The sequence below is a fragment of the Juglans microcarpa x Juglans regia genome, chromosome 5D (genome assembly GCF_004785595.1).
Source record: "Juglans microcarpa x Juglans regia isolate MS1-56 chromosome 5D, Jm3101_v1.0, whole genome shotgun sequence".
NCBI classification, from domain to species: Eukaryota; Viridiplantae; Streptophyta; class Magnoliopsida; order Fagales; family Juglandaceae; genus Juglans; species Juglans microcarpa x Juglans regia.
The window spans coordinates 2,944,152-2,959,681 of NC_054602.1; the positions used below are offsets into that span (position 1 = coordinate 2,944,152).

At 35.5% G+C, this 15,530-nt stretch overlaps 3 protein-coding genes across 6 annotated transcripts; 2 read left to right on the plus strand and 1 right to left on the minus strand.

Moving 5' to 3' along the window:
- The first annotated feature begins 2,444 nt into the window (after positions 1–2,444).
- On the plus strand, positions 2,445–5,289 carry LOC121266238 (putative pentatricopeptide repeat-containing protein At3g13770, mitochondrial). Of its 2 annotated transcripts, XM_041170012.1 has the most exons (3): positions 2,445–3,243; positions 3,374–3,507; positions 3,772–5,289. In XM_041170012.1, the coding sequence occupies exons 1-3, from the start codon at positions 2,810–2,812 to the stop codon at positions 5,214–5,216; spliced, it is 2,013 nt and encodes a 670-aa protein (XP_041025946.1). In that variant the 5' UTR covers positions 2,445–2,809; the 3' UTR covers positions 5,217–5,289. The 2 variants fall into 2 exon arrangements, with proteins under 2 accessions (XP_041025946.1, XP_041025947.1); XM_041170013.1 differs by lacking the exon at positions 3,374–3,507 and having other exon boundaries at positions 2,445–3,290.
- A 1,481-nt stretch (positions 5,290–6,770) lies between these two features.
- LOC121266090 (OVARIAN TUMOR DOMAIN-containing deubiquitinating enzyme 4-like) lies at positions 6,771–10,129 on the minus strand. 3 transcript variants are annotated; one of them, XM_041169814.1, is made up of 7 exons: positions 9,833–10,078; positions 9,648–9,700; positions 8,280–8,876; positions 7,959–8,080; positions 7,635–7,675; positions 7,175–7,273; positions 6,771–7,087 (listed from the first exon to the last, which is right to left on the minus strand). In XM_041169814.1, exons 3-7 carry the CDS (start codon positions 8,863–8,865, stop codon positions 6,916–6,918), a joined length of 1,020 nt encoding a protein of 339 aa, XP_041025748.1. In that variant the 5' UTR covers positions 8,866–8,876; positions 9,648–9,700; positions 9,833–10,078; the 3' UTR covers positions 6,771–6,915. The 3 variants fall into 3 exon arrangements, with proteins under 3 accessions (XP_041025748.1, XP_041025750.1, XP_041025749.1); XM_041169816.1 differs by lacking the exon at positions 9,648–9,700 and having other exon boundaries at positions 10,003–10,129; XM_041169815.1 differs by lacking the exon at positions 9,648–9,700 and having other exon boundaries at positions 9,832–10,079.
- Positions 10,130–11,915: 1,786 nt separating this feature from the next.
- LOC121265958 (protein cornichon homolog 1-like) lies at positions 11,916–15,233 on the plus strand. The gene is made up of 4 exons (XM_041169638.1): positions 11,916–12,107; positions 12,981–13,162; positions 14,343–14,465; positions 15,079–15,233. Exons 1-4 carry the CDS (start codon positions 12,039–12,041, stop codon positions 15,152–15,154), a joined length of 450 nt encoding a protein of 149 aa, XP_041025572.1. The 5' UTR covers positions 11,916–12,038; the 3' UTR covers positions 15,155–15,233.
- The last annotated feature ends 297 nt before the right edge of the window (positions 15,234–15,530 follow it).

Genomic DNA, 15,530 nt, shown 5'->3' on the forward strand with positions numbered 1-15,530 from the left:
TTTTATTTCTAGGGTTTCAATCACCTATATGTATTATCTCATGCACGTAGAACCTCCCTCAATTAGGGTAGTTGCACATGATCCTAATTTTCTTTAGTTATTTTCCTTTATTTCTCTCCCACGTACGTTGAAGAACTAAGCATCAGTATCCTTCACATCGCCCAACTAGAGACTCCACACCGTTGTCCCTACATGTACCAACAGCCGCTACCACCCATCCTCCAGCTCGCAGCAGCAACTTGAATGGAACATTACCCTATGTGTCGAGGTCTCCCCTACACGATGGAAGCCACTAGCCCCACTGCCCAGCCCCACGTGAAACCGACAACCACCTTGACTCCCTTCTATAAACTGCAGGCTTCCCACACCCAAGGCCACGACAACCACCAAGTGGCACAACCATGCCCACGTCCAAACAGTCCTCTGTTTTATCCATTTAAAAACAGAGCAACCCCAACCATCAGTTCCACCTTAAACTGCAACTCCTCGTGTCAAGCACCACCCCACCACAAGCTACCTAGCCATCACAAGCGTCGCACGGTGCAGCCCTTGCCATCCTCGAGCAACCACCTAGTCACCATAAACCTTACCTCAAACCACCAGCCGTTGCTCCAAGAGTTCCCACGCATGACAGTTCACACTAGAAAGCTGCTAGGCTTGAGACAGTTTAATCATTGAACCATCACTGACGCCATGCTCAGCTCCTCCGTCCATGGTTGCACCACTGTGCACGACCTCCATCTCTCTTGGTAATCCACGCCGATTCTCCCAACTATTTCTCTCCATCTCTCTTTCTCCCACGCTCTATCTCTCTCTCTCATTTTCTTGTTCTGTTGCCCCATGTCGAAGGTTCACGGTTGAGCCAAAACTCACGTTGCATGCATACACTGCCCATAAGCCTCTCTCTCCTCCATTTCCTTTGTTAAAAATTTAAGCCCCTTAGAGAGTAAGTTGCATGTATACCCCTAGTGATCGAGTGTTTATTAATTATGATGATATTATTGTGATAAAACTAAGAGAAATTGGACGGTTGGGGGTGGTGAATATTTTTAGAGTTTAATCGATTAATTTGTGAAATTAGGTGAAAATCATAGTATTTGGGGAGTGATGATGTTTTTGGGGAGTGATTCTAGGTAAATGAAGTCTAGATTATTTAGGTATTTTGGGTTTTAATTACGAAGTACATGTTCAAATAGAAATTTATGTAAGTTACGTAATTATTTTATGAATGACGATTAATATTTGCTCTGTACCGTTGTAGGAAAATTTTGCAAAATTAAAAAGTCCAAGTAAACGAAGTTTATATACTAAATTTTACATAAAAGAAATGAACTGAGGTTGATTTTGAAAAATGTGCATGTTTTGTAATGAAAAGAAATTTAAAACAACCTCAGATATTGATTCTGCATTACTTATGAAATTTGTATGAAAGAAGAAAGTATTTTTTGTCATGACTAGTGAAGATATGAGCTTATTTTTAGCATTTTGTTTATGAACTATGCAAAAAGAGCAAATATGAAATTTGAAGATTTGTGCATGCGATGTGAAAATGTTTTGAATATATTTTTATATATGTGAAATGATCTGAATTTGTTCATTACTCTGTTTTGATATGATGTGGTATATGAAAACTTTTGGCATGACTTTCTAATTCTGTATCTGTATCTGATTTTGTTCTGTTTCTGATATGTTCTGTTAAGGCCTTGCCACGGGTGATAATAGTGGTATACGGCCCAATCACGGGTATAATAGTGGCATACGGCCCAGTCACGGGTATAATAGTTGTATGTGGACTCGCCACTGGTATAATGGTGGTTTATAACTTTACCATAGGGATTAAACATGGTATACGACCCAATCATGGGTATAATAGTGGCATACGACCTCGCAATGGGTATAATGTTGATTTATAACTCTAAGACAGGGATTAAATATGGTCTCTGTCTTGATGTGATACTCTAATATGATATGAAGATGATGTCTCAAATTATGTTATACTAAATGATTTTTGAATAAAAATGTTTCTATATTTTGACAAATGTTTTGATTTTGCATTTTGAAAATATAAATGTTTTGTTCTGCATTCTGAACTCTATAAATGCTTATGTTTACATAATAACATATGTTCTATGCTTATTGAGTTGTTAATAATTCACTCATTTATCTCCACAATATTTTTCAGATAATTTGAATATTTCAGCTGAAGATCAAGATTATGAAGCATAAGTGAGATGATTTAAGCATGGTAGATTAAGCATAAAAGGTTTCTATGAGTATTAACAACTTTTATTAAATAATTTTGTCGTGTTCTGATGATTTGGTATTTTGGAAGTTTGATTATATTGAAATATATGGTTTGAAACAATAATTTTTATATGACATTGAGAACTTGGAGTCATAAATATATTGTTAAAATATGAGTTTAAATGACAAGAAATAACTCTCTAACCCTGTGGGACTGGGGCGTTACACCGTTCCTCTTCCATGACTTCACCCTCCACTTTCTTTTTCCCCGTTTTGCCCTCTCTAGACCTCCTCCACTTCATCCGAAACAGCCAGCCCGAGACCGAGACGGCCCACGGGCCACACCACCACGGAAACGCCAAAGATGATCCCTACGGCCGCCGAGTCCGCTTTCTGTCTCCCTTTCTCTCCACCTCCATTTGGGACGCTAGGGATGTGATTAGTTTTTTCCGGGTTCTGTGGGTCCTTGGCGCTTCTGAAAGCATTAGGATTTTGAGCTTCGTATAGTGTTTCAACTGTCTAAGAATCCAATCATATACGACAACCATTTCTTCTGCTCCTAAATATGCTCCGGAAAATCAATTGCTTTTTCCATTTTCCCAAGCACGTATCGTTTTCTTCCAGCTTTAACCCATGTACCTGCCAACTTCCCCTTTCCTCCTTCCCGCCGAGTTCACCATATTTAAAATCCCTCTGTTCTAACGGTCAACTAGGAGAAGCCCTGCTAGAGATGGCCTTTCAAGGCCCTGCAATGAAGTTCGAAGGCTACGACGCGCTCTTAAATGAGTGCGTGAACCAAAGGGCCATCAGAGAAGGCCAAAGAGTCCACGCCCACATGATCAAAACCTGCTATCTCCCTCCCGTTTACCTGCGGACCAGGCTGATTGTCTTATACACCAAGTGTGACTCATTGTGTGATGCGCGGAGAGTGCTCGATGAAATGCCTGAACGGAACGTCGTATCATGGACGGCCATGATTACGGCATATTGTCGGAAGGGGTATGCCTCTGAAGCCTTGAATCTCTTTATACAGATGTTGAGATCAGGTACTTTTGAAACTTAAAGTCATCTATATGCAACTGGGTGTTTTGGGTATTGCTTCAACTTTCAAATTATTGTGGAACTGCAGAACCTTTCTACATCCATTTGGTATACCATGTTTCATTAACTTCCTTTTAATGTGTGCGAGATTTGGTATGTTTAAACTGTGCATGCACACAATAGCGGGTGAAGTAATTGACAGGAATACATCCCTTTCTCGAGGTAGTTAGACATATATAGTAATATAGAAATACTAAATTCCATAGATATTGAAGGTTCAAATTCAAATTTCAGTCAATGAGAGTTTTTTTTACTGATGAGGAGATTATTTTTTTTTTATAAGTAGTGAGGAGATGTACCAAAGAACGAATTCCTCTTATTTTAAAGTGAAAGCATGGGATTTTAATTGTTCTGAAATGGCATAAGGATTCTAACTTAATCTCTGATGCCTGGCGTGAACTTATATACTATCATGTACGTTTGCAGGTACGGAGCCTAATGAGTTCACCTTCGCTACTGTTCTTACTTCTTGTATAGGTCCCAATGGGATTAACCTGGGAAGGCAAGTCCACTCTTTTATAATCAAAACAAGTTTTGAATCCCATGTATATGTTGGAAGCTCACTTCTTGACATGTATGCCAAAGCTGGTAGAATTCACGAAGCTCGAGGGGTTTTTGAATGCTTGCCAGAAAGAGATGTTGTCTCATGTACTGCCATAATCTCGGGCTATGCCCAACTTGGCCTTGATGAAGAGGCACTGGCGCTATTCCGTAGGTTGCAGATGGAAGGAATGAGTTCAAATTATGTCACTTATGCCAGTCTTTTAACTGCACTATCTGGGCTTGCCGCATTAGATCATGGAAAGCAAGTTCACAACCATGTCATTCGTTCTCAACTACCCTCATACGTGGTTCTTCAGAACTCTCTTATTGATATGTACTCAAAGTGTGGAAGCCTTACCTACTCAAGAAGAATCTTTGATGGTATGCCTGAGAGAACTGTCATATCATGGAATGCTATTCTTGTGGCGTATAGCAAGCATGGGAAGGGAAATGAGGTGGTTGAACTTTTCGAATCGATGAGAGAAGAAAATAAAGTCCAACCTGATAATATCACTATTTTGGCTGTTTTATCAGGTTGTAGCCATGGAGGGTTGGAAGAGAAGGGGCTGGAAATTTTCTATGAGATGGAAACTGGGAGATTTGGGGTTGAGCCAGAGATTGAGCATTATGGGTGTGTTGTTGATTTGCTTGGGCGTGCTGGCCGAGTATCAGAGGCTCTTGATTTTACCAAAAAGATGCCCTTTGAGCCAACTGCTGCTATATGGGGTTCACTTTTAGGTGCTTGTAGGGTTCACTTGAATGTCGAGATCGGTGATTCAGTGGGTCGTCGGCTTTTAGAACTTGAGCCTGATAATGCTGGGAATTATGTCATTCTTTCCAATTTATATGCTTATGCAGGGAGATGGGAGGCTGTAAGAGCTTTAAGGGAGTTGATGAAGGAAAAGTCTGTGATAAAGGAGCCAGGAAGAAGCTGGATTGAGCTTGATCAAATTCTTCATACTTTTCATGCAAGTGATCGTTCCCATCCCAGAAGGGAAGAGGTGTCTGCTAAGGTGATGGAGTTATCAGTCGAATTTAAGGAAGCCGGTTATGTTCCCGATTTGAGTTGTGTTTTATATGATGTTGACGAAGAGCAGAAGGAGAAGATACTCCTAGGCCACAGTGAAAAACTGGCTTTGGCTTTTGGGCTGATTGCTACCCATAAAGGAGTGCCCCTTCGTGTCATTAAAAACCTCAGGATTTGTGTTGATTGCCATAATTTTGCAAAATTTGTCTCAAAGTTAAAGGGGAGGGAAGTGTCTCTCAGGGATAAAAACCGGTTTCATCAAATTGTTGGAGGGATCTGTTCTTGTGGAGAATACTGGTGACTCATGATGATTCTTGATGGGAAATAATCTAAGTGCCCGTGAGGATGAAAGAGTGGTCCCATACATTACTCTCTATTTTATAAACAGAAGTAATTCGGTTCTTAATTGAACGTTGAGATGAACAAACAACTACAGTCTGGACTCTGGACAAAGGGCATGCTGCTATTACAGAAAAGGAAAACACTACTCCCACACCGATTTGCGTTTTTATTATTTTTACTTAATAGTTAAGAAAATGTTTTTTAATGAATTTGTGATTTTTTTAAAATGTTTAAGAAATTAAAAAAAAAAAAATTGTACATTCGGCGAGAAATTTCGGTGCTTCCCTCGGTAGGTGTAGCGTCATCACACCTTACAGAAAATTGAGGAACCAGGTACCGTTTGACATCAAGACCGATTACGGTTATTAAATTCGGCAGAACATAATGGAATAATAAAATCCTTTGTCCAAGTCGAACGAAAACTATGGTTTTATTTGTACAGCGGTGCTACTCTGCCGCTTAGAGGACTCTGCTCAAGTAACCGATACGCCAAATTGGTCTCTTTTTGTTCTTTTCTTTTTTTTTTAAATTTTTAAATTTGAATTTTTTAATTTTAAAATATTTTTAAAAAATATAAAAATATATATATATATATCAATACACTAATAGTCATTTTTTTTAATTATTAAATAAAGAAAAAAATTAAAAAAAATTGAAATACATAATATGTCAAAATGAGAGATAAATTAAGTAAACAAACTATCATTTTTCTTATTTGTAAGGATAGACTTTTTATTAAAAGCTTAAATATAATGTTTTATTTCGGAAGTCTTTGTAGTCATAATATGTACATTTGACCAAATTTTTCTTCCTTTTTTTTTAAAAAAAAAAAAAAGAAAAGAAAAGCTCTTCATTTAGGCCGATTGGAACTTAGATATTCAATCTAATTTTAAACTTAGTCTAACATCTAAACATTCAGTTCTTAAATCACTAAATTCATTTCAACTCAACACATCTTTACACGTGAGATTCATAATTTTTTTCAACTTCTCATAAATATATCTAAAACTCATTTTAACATTTAAACACATCTAAACTCATCTTAGGTGAGTCTCACAAAACTCACTCAACCATTTCAACTCACTATTATTTATAAAGAACTTAACATATCTCAACTCAATTCAGCTCATCATCTAAATGAGAACTTAAATGTTGGATTGAACGCTGTCCCGTCTTTTGCGTGTCTTATGTCAGGAATTCGGTCAACAGGAGACGCACGTTGTGACTCCCTTTTTTCTAGTATCTAACAGAGATTTGTTAGAAGATTCAAAATCCGAAAGAAAGAGAAAAAGAATCTAATAATAATCAATCCGAAAGAGTAAGATTGCATTACATGTCACACTTCTCGTTGAGTGCTGTATTGTGCAGTGTCAAAATTGATGATATTCCTAACAAGTGATACCACCAGCCACCAGGTACCTGTTTCCCTGCAATTCCTCTGCTCCCTAAACCAATCACACATTTCCACATCAGGCTACGAAGAAGATGAATATAATTGCACGGGAAAGAAAACTGTCACTAACACTATTATCACGATTGTTTTATTAGACTCGTTGATTATGACATGTAGAATACAGAGAATGATGCAGATTGAATATGCCTTTTGTTGGATATTATTCAAACAGCATCCACTCTTCTGTCTATCAAGAATATACAAACTAAAGTCTCGATCTATCGCCCTTCTTTCCAGGAATCTGCAACGCATCATAATGACCAAAACCATGGTAGAGAACCATAATTGGCTTTTCCTTGCCATACTCTTGGCCATACTCCGCAATGGATATCAAGCCACCAGCATCTTCATCGTACATGTAGACTGTAATTGGCATCCTGTAGTTGACTCCTATCAGTTAGAAGCTCTTGACGATATTTTTTAGAGTGAGAGTGAGAGAGAGAGAGAGAGAGAGAGAGGCTTACTGGAGAACATGTGAAGCAATGAACAGTTCAGGCTCGCCTCCCCATACATGTGGCTTCCTTATTTGGGAAACATATGACTCAAAATCTCCTTCAATAAACCTGTTGTTATCGTCAAGCCATCAAATATAATGGCATCAGAAAACTTTTATGTTTTAGTAAGTAAATAGGTCAGAAAGAATTACAAAATACAGTCTCCGTGAATGAAGCCTATAACTACAAGGTTTCATTTGTGGATTTTTCTAGGCACAGTGGGATGAGTCAATCGTTAACTAGATTTGTAGATAGTTTTTTTTTATAAGTAGATTTGTAGATAGTTACATGAAAATTACTACTAAATTATACTTAGTTTACGTATTATACTGTAAAGTGGAAGATTGATATCCACAGTGATAAAAACAGACAAACATGATTAGCACATCAAGTTTTCAGAAAGAAAGAAGTATACAACCCAAAAGGCTACCATTCCGTCTCTTTCCTTCTTTTGATAAACTCATCTGCAACCTGAAATTAAAAGACAAATGCATATAAGGGGCCACTGAATAACTAATAGCGCACACAACATAAGCCTGAATATAACATTGAGAAAACCAATCAGTCGTTTGGTACGGGCTGGTACCAAGAGATAAGGTATTACATCTTAGAAGCCCATCATTATTTTGGCATCATTCAGATTTTTCTCACAAAAGAAAGCAAGCAAATACCCATTTATGAGTTGTAAAATAGTAAACAGAAACCTTACACAGGAATGAAATTGATGCATTAGTGAAGGAGCGGAAAAACATACCCTAGCCCGCAAGTCATCTGCTAATTCTCTCTGAAAGCTCTCACTTGGAGCTGGCTTCCCAGATCGTAAACAAGCCCCGTGAGCAACAGAGCGGAACATACATCTCCCATCTCCAGGTATTCCTAAACAGAATCGAAACAGTTAACTACACCAATACATCCAGTTGAAATAAAATCAACATACACAGTTTCGAACACAGAGAGTTTGACACGCCGGCAACTAAAATATTGATAAATTGTATACTATTAAAAAATTGACAAATTGTATACAACCAAAATATTGACAAATTGTATACAAGCTAGATGAAAAACTGATGCTCACCAATGACAGAGTAGTCAGTGTAGACTTTTTTCCCATGTGAGAATTTAACATATGACTCATTGCAATCATCTTCCTTATCCTCCTTTCGAGCTGCTTCAGCACGAGCCATTTCAGAACTTGAATAACAAACCAGTAATCCAAACATTAAGCCAGCAGAAGCACATCCTTGTGGCCAACCGATTGGCCCCACATTGCACTTGATTCTAGGCAGCATTCCTTTTTTCGGGACAGAAAGCCTAATATTTAAATTTTGGCATGCCAATGAAATTTCAACGTGTTCCCTCTGAGGTCCTCTAACACCACCTAAACATTTGACTCGGAAGCTTCCTCTTTCATAGGTGAAGAAAGATCCAAAGCATCTCCCCTGAATTGTTTGGCCAGGGATGGGTGGAGAAGATATTGTGTTGGAGACAGAGAAGCTCTTGTAGCTTGTTTTTGAATGCCCAGGGTACACAGAGAAGCAACATGAACTGGAAGGTCCACGGGAAATTGCAGTGCAGATGTTGCTACCCATCTGTGATTGAACACAAGCACTCAGGTAGACAAAACTCTTAGCAGAAGTGCTGATGGGAGAGCATATAAGCATATTGGCGTAACCTGAGGCATGAGTGGAGCGCATTATCAGCCAACTAATTACAAGAACACTGCTTAAGTTATCTCATTATCGCCATTTGCTCATCAAAAGGAACAAAAATACACGTTAAAGTCATTATCATGAATTAGAAGAATCATGACCCCCGTTATAATTAGTATCAAATCATGCTAATGAATTAGAATAATGAATTAGGATGGCCAACGGCAAAGCTAATCAGAAAGAAAACCTTGCTTGCTTGTTCTAGCTGTGAGCCTGTGAAGAGAACCCCTCAAATCTATTAACTACCTTTAGCAACAACTGCAAAGCAATGACAATGGTAATTTCTAGTCATTGCTAATTATTACGCGATTGCCAATCAGCTCTAGGTTCGAATGGCATCCCCCTCCCCCCGCCAACCCCCCAAATATGAACAGAGTGGAGAGGGTCAGGTCGTGGGCGTTCAAGACCTCCGAGTGCTTGAGTAAATTACAAGAAAAAATGCTAATCAAATTGTTCAATTTGAGACTAATAAAACCCAAAATCGATATTAAGCATCATTTTTCTATATCAATCGCAATACCCAGGAAAAAGAATATGAATCAAAGGGGCTGTGTTTTGTGTCAATGAGCAACTTAGAACAAAAAGGTCCAATTTCAATTTTAATAGTCCACATTGTCCAGCATCAAATGCTTCGAATTTTCTACAAGCATAACCAAAACATATGAATACATGAGACTTTTAATCATGGACTGAAGATGTACAGGTAGAATTGAAGAGGGTAAAGAAAACCAAACCTGCTGAATTCAGACAAGAAAAACGTGTGAAGAATTTGATCCGTGTGAAGGGCGACTGATTTATAATCCGCGTGAATAACCCAGAAAGAAAAACGTGAATCGGCAAGATTATTTTGCATAAAAGCTAAATTGTGGAGGATTCTAGAAGAAGGAAGAAGGGTCTTGAAGCAAAGAATTAGAATACCTGCAAAACCTTTCGATGTTGAACTTAACCCCTAGAACTCCCCAAAAAAAAAAAAAAAACAAAAAAATAAACACAGATAGATAGACGAAAAAATTTTCAGTTCTGGATTGTGAAAGAAGCCACGTCTTCTTTGATTCTCATTTAGACGAGTAAGGAAGAAGTTCCTCACACCTCTCAGCTGCGTCCCCTCGGTCCAGCTCCGAGTGAAATGCGCCGTTCACAGTACGGTACCACGTGGCCTTTCTCTTTGGTAAAATTGGCGTCCCCGAACTCTCTTAAACGGTACCGTGTCACTCCCTCCATTGAGTTTATTATTAAGTAATATTATATATTCGGTAAAAAATTATGGGTAGTGATAGGTTAATATTCTTTTACTATTTATTTACTATTTATAATGTATTTATTTTATTATTATTTTCTTTTAAATATTTTTTTAACATCTTTAATCATTAAGAAAAAAATTAAAAAATATATATAATTTTATTAATAGTCACTTCTTTAACCATTAAGTAAAATTAAAAATTAAAAAAAATTAAATGCAAAAAGAGTAATAAATGGATAATAGGAGGGTAGTAATTCTATCATTTTTTAAAAATTATTTATACAATTTTAATCTGAAAAATGTTACTATCTCGTTTTAATTATATATATTATTTTATTTCATTGATGTGATATCAAATAATAGTATTACCTAGTTTATTAAAAGATTAAAAATATAAATATAAAAAAAAAGAGAATTTAGTATTTTAATTTTTGTCTTTTTATATTTTTAAATATTATTTTGTTATTTTTTTTTTTAAATCACATAGTACTATTTAATGGTGTCACGTTAATAGAATAAAATGAGCAATATAATTAGAACTGAATAATATGATCATTCTTTTTAACATATACAAGTTTTGTATTTATTTATTTATAATAAAACAGAGCAAATTTAAAACCAACCTAAACAATCCATTATTTTTTTAAAAGGAAGTGTCAAATTTCTAGATTGGCTGGCAACAAATATTTTCAACTCAATACATTTAACTTTTCAAAAGAAAATTTTATCTTTTGAACTCTCAAAGTACTCACCTTTTCAAATTCATCCCAATCAACCAATACCAATAATGGGATGCTTAATACTAACCACTAAACCCTTCTTAGGCAAAGTTTCAAAGGTTTATTAACTCCAACTTTGGATAATTAAATTGGAAGTAATTCAATTAATTTTTAAATAATTAAAAAAAGCTTTACAACAATAACAATAATAATACATGCATAATTCTTTTTAAAGTAATACTACATTCAGTCGTGGAGTGTGCAAATCGCGTGTAATTGTTTTGAAAAAGAGTGGGGGTCACGATATTAGAAAATATATATTTTTTTTCATATGGATAATGTATTTGTTCACTTTTTCAAATGGATTATGCTGCGCTTGTGTACTCCATGACTATAAATATCATTTATTTTCTTTTTATAACCATATTTTAAGTTAAGATGTTATTTTTATAAATTAATTTATAAAAATATACTTACTTTTTATAAGTAAAAAAAAAAACGAAAAAGCTCCATAGAGAGGCAAAGCCAATGAATTTTTAAATGATAAATAATTTGTACAAATTCTAAATAAATAAGTTTCATACAAACCACTTATAAAAAAGTGAATATTACTTAAAAAATATATATTTAAAAAAATTATTTTTTATTAGTGAGGTCTATTTTTTTATAAAAAATTTATATAAAATTTGTCTATTTATTACTTATAAAGTTATAAGAGCATTGGGATTGAACTATTCAAATACCAACCAAATCTAAATTTTGATTAAATTTTTTCAAAATCAGCTGTAAGAATATTTTATTAAAAAATATTCTCATTTTCTTCATTTTTTTTTCATGTTAAATAATTTGTTTGGATAATAAAAATTAAATTATTAATTAATATATGAAATGTATTTATAAAATATAAAAAAATTAAAAAAATAATTAAAAAAATATAATATTATATTATTATTTTGATTTTAAAGGAAAAGTTTTGGCTTTACTCTTTCGTTAAAATTTAGAATTGCTATAAGTAACGTCGCTCCTTCAAAATTCCACCCTCACAAACTTACAATATTTCATTTCACTGGGAAAAAATCTCCCTCCAATTGCTCTCTTCACTGGCACATATACAGATCCCTTCCTACTTTCCAAAATTCCAGTTCTGAAAACAAAGCGCGTCGACGATGGAGCTCAACTTGTGGGCTTTCTGCTATCTCGTTCACTTAGCTATCATGGCGTCCACCTATTATCAGGTAATCCATTCGTCACCTTCAAGTTCAACACCAGTCGCCTCGGAGATGGCGATCTGTTTTATCCGTTTGGTTGCCGGGAAAGTTAGGGAAAATAGAAAGTTTTAGATACTGACAATGGGTAGCATTGATGCTATTGGCAGAAATTTTCTTAGCCATTTGTTCTTAACATTGCACACATGCACACATATATTCCCGAAAATACTGCTCCGACTCCGAGGGATCTCGTTAGGTTTGGACACGTTTATTAGTTTATTGAATTTGTTTGCATCGATTGGAGCGCCGTTTTCGACTTCTTTTTCATCAAGAAATGAGTTCTCATCAAGAGAGTTATTTTCGTGACACGGACAGCATTTGCTTTATTATTTAAACTCAAATGTTATCTGCTTAATGTCCTCGTTAACTTCTTGCGAAATCAATAAAATAATTAAACTCGAACGTAATACATGCTCTTCAGTTATATTTGTGGGCCGTTCTCGACTTCTTTTCCATCAAGAAATGATTTCTTCTCGGTTTATGACTTCTTTTTCACCAAGAAAAGTCTTCTTCTCATCAAGAAATTTATTGTCATGGCAGTATTTGCTTCATTATTACTCCTCATTGTCTAGATTTCGAACTCAATTGCTTTTTGCTCATCCGACTCGATAACTGCTTTAAAAAACAAAGAAATATTTGAAAATAATCCGAATACATATTCTTTTATCATATTTTTGGCACTAGAATTTGGCTTTCTATGAGTCCAAATATATATATACAAACCGTTCATAAGCATCTGGAGGAAGAAATTTTGTACACTAAGAAATTTATAGGATTTGTCAGTCCACATTTTATATCCTAGCACTGAATATAACTGATAACTCTGAATGATTCTCGCAGCTTGTTATCTTGTCGGACTTGGAGGGTGACTACATAAACATTTACGATACAGCATCTCTCATTAATTGCATGACTGCCCCCGAGTTCATTGCACAGGGAATCCTGTCTGCCATTTTCCTCGTAACATGCCATTGGTTCATGTTTCTGATGACAGTTCCCCTTACTTGCTATCATGTGAGGCTGTAAGTAAAATTCAGGAACAATTATACAGTAAAATGTCTTAGTGTATAATGCTTTTGATGTTTCTGATGACAGTTCCCCTTACTTGCCATCACTTGATGCTGTATGTAATATTCACGAACAATTATAAAGTTAAATAGTTTTGGTGTATAATGCTTTTGATGATTCGGTGTTCTTTCTTCGCTTGTAAAGTACAATAGTTTAGTGTACAAAACAGAATTTTACCTAAGATTGTTGCAACAATTTGCTTTTGAGAATGTAGTTGAAATGCATTGACAAATTTCTCTTTAATTTGATAAATGAAGGCTTTACGTATTTAATTCAACTTAGCATCTCTGATGTCAGTATTACATTTACCAGTTTGCAAGTCAAAGAATTATTCATGGATTTAGATTCTCTTCAACTGTTTGCTTTTCTATTTTGTTCATATTGGTCTGATCTGTTATTTTATATCGAATGAAAGAGAACAGCTAGGCTCCTGTAGCCTGAACATCTGCCATCTTTTTTCTGTCATTATTGTATCCTTTATTTATTAAATTTTATTTTTGGGTGTATTCCAAAAGAGTAGACAATTCTGGATTTTTTTTTTTCTTTTTGTTCTGTCCACCCTTATTGGCAGTTTAAAGTGATGACATTTTTTCGGTTTTGAGATCATTGAACCAATGATGTTAGTATGCTACACATGTTGACTTGTGCTAGACCATTATCTAATCTATTGACCACTATTAGTCATAAATAGTGACACTCGGCAAGGCATGTTTGTTCCACAGATGTTGTTGACCATGGAAAGTGGGAAGTAATGGTGCCATAAAAAATTGTTTCCTATATAGAATTTTTAATGGATCTCGCTTTGATTCATTTCCAAAGGTAATAATAATACAATGGTTCTAATTTCCCAAGAATATAATTGGTTGAAAGAAAACTAGAAAAGTGGGGGCTGGTGAGTTTAGTTCAAAAGGCACCTCCTCTCCCTGATCTTGGAGGATATATGATCATGGATTCAAAATCCAGTAGGTGCTTGTGTAACTTGCCATGAGAAGTCGAAATTGATCAAAACAATCCGTGATTCTCTAGAACCACCACAAAAGTGCTATTTTGGCTCAATGTTGAAGTATAGCTTGCCCTATATATCCGTGGTTGAACTCGGAATCTTCTTGTGATCAGCCTGGTGTAATGATTCAGGTTTTTGAAGCAGCAGCATCTTATTGATGTCACCGATGCATTCAGATTTCCTTCTGCTGAGAAGAAGTTTCGTTTGATCAAGTTTGGTTTCTACTTAGTGGTCTTTGCAATAATCACCTTCAGGTTTGTTTTGTGCTTTGTACATGATATATTGATTTATGTCTTTGGAGTTGGAGTGTACATCAATTCTTGCTTTACCCGTTCCCCTTTTTCTTAATTGAAGTTTCCCTGCTGTTTGGGGTTACTATTGTTGCTTCAGGGAGAATACAATTTTAAAATGCAGGTGTGGATAAAGTAAAAAACTAACCCTGCAATCATGTGTAAGAACAATACAGGAATCATGGGTAATAATCAATGAATTATGGCATATTTTGAAACTGAAAGATCGAAATTACTTCCTTTAGGCATACAATCTTTAACAAAAAAAATCAGTATTAAAGAAAGAAAATTTCTTTCAAGAACAATCCTATTTGAATTGGTCCCCTTCATAACATAATTAATTTGATTAATAAGTACACTTACCAATTCACCATGTTTTATCTATTTTGAGAATCCGTGATTGTTCTCCAGTTATAGATTTATTTTCTTTTCTTACTTTTTTTTTTTTTTCCCAATTTTAGTTTTTTCGAAGCAATACTAAATCACTGATAGTTGCTTGTTGGCTTCTTTGTCTCCCTGATGGATGCCTAGTGCTCTCTCTTTCTCTCATATGCTGACGATTACTTTTAAATTGCAGGCTGGCGTTATCTGTTTTCAACTTTTTAAGTGATGAAGAATATGATTTGTATTTGTTTCAACTGTCAAAAAGTTGAGCAGTATGGCTACTCATTGTAAGTCTGTTTCTTGTAAATTTCTTCAATACAAAAAATAAAATAATAAATGAATTCAAGCTCACAGGGTTTAGAGATGATATACAAAGTGCCCCCATTGACTCGAGAGTCGTAAGAAAGCATGTTGGCTGACTTTTATCATATTCTTTGAAGTGAGATCTTTTACTCGGTGTTGGACGTTTATCATCATCTGGTGTATTTACTTTTTAGCTAATTGCTTTATCGTAGATTTATGTTTGTTCCATCCCCCATTACTTGATTGGAAATTTCTAGAAGTAAGAGGATGTCTAGCTTGTTCGGCCGATGGCACATCTGAACTGGAAATTGAGAGTCTGAGCTCCTGTTCCCCCCACCTTGC

Coding starts and splice junctions, on each gene's coding strand:
- LOC121266238 (XM_041170012.1), top strand. CDS start 2,810: ATGCTCCGGAAAATCAATTGCTTTTTCCATTTTCCCAAGCACGTATCG. Junction 3,244..3,373: donor ACGGCATATTGTCGGAAGGG/GTATGCCTCTGA, acceptor GTGGAACTGCAG/AACCTTTCTACATCCATTTG. Junction 3,508..3,771: donor GAATACATCCCTTTCTCGAG/GTAGTTAGACAT, acceptor GTACGTTTGCAG/GTACGGAGCCTAATGAGTTC.
- LOC121266090 (XM_041169816.1), bottom strand. CDS start 8,865: ATGCTTATATGCTCTCCCATCAGCACTTCTGCTAAGAGTTTTGTCTAC. Junction 7,274..7,634: donor AGAAGGAAAGAGACGGAATG/GTAGCCTTTTGG, acceptor CGATAACAACAG/GTTTATTGAAGGAGATTTTG. Junction 7,088..7,174: donor ATTGCTTCACATGTTCTCCA/GTAAGCCTCTCT, acceptor AGTCAACTACAG/GATGCCAATTACAGTCTACA.
- LOC121265958 (XM_041169638.1), top strand. CDS start 12,039: ATGGAGCTCAACTTGTGGGCTTTCTGCTATCTCGTTCACTTAGCTATC. Junction 12,108..12,980: donor TGGCGTCCACCTATTATCAG/GTAATCCATTCG, acceptor TGATTCTCGCAG/CTTGTTATCTTGTCGGACTT. Junction 14,466..15,078: donor TTTGCAATAATCACCTTCAG/GTTTGTTTTGTG, acceptor TTTAAATTGCAG/GCTGGCGTTATCTGTTTTCA.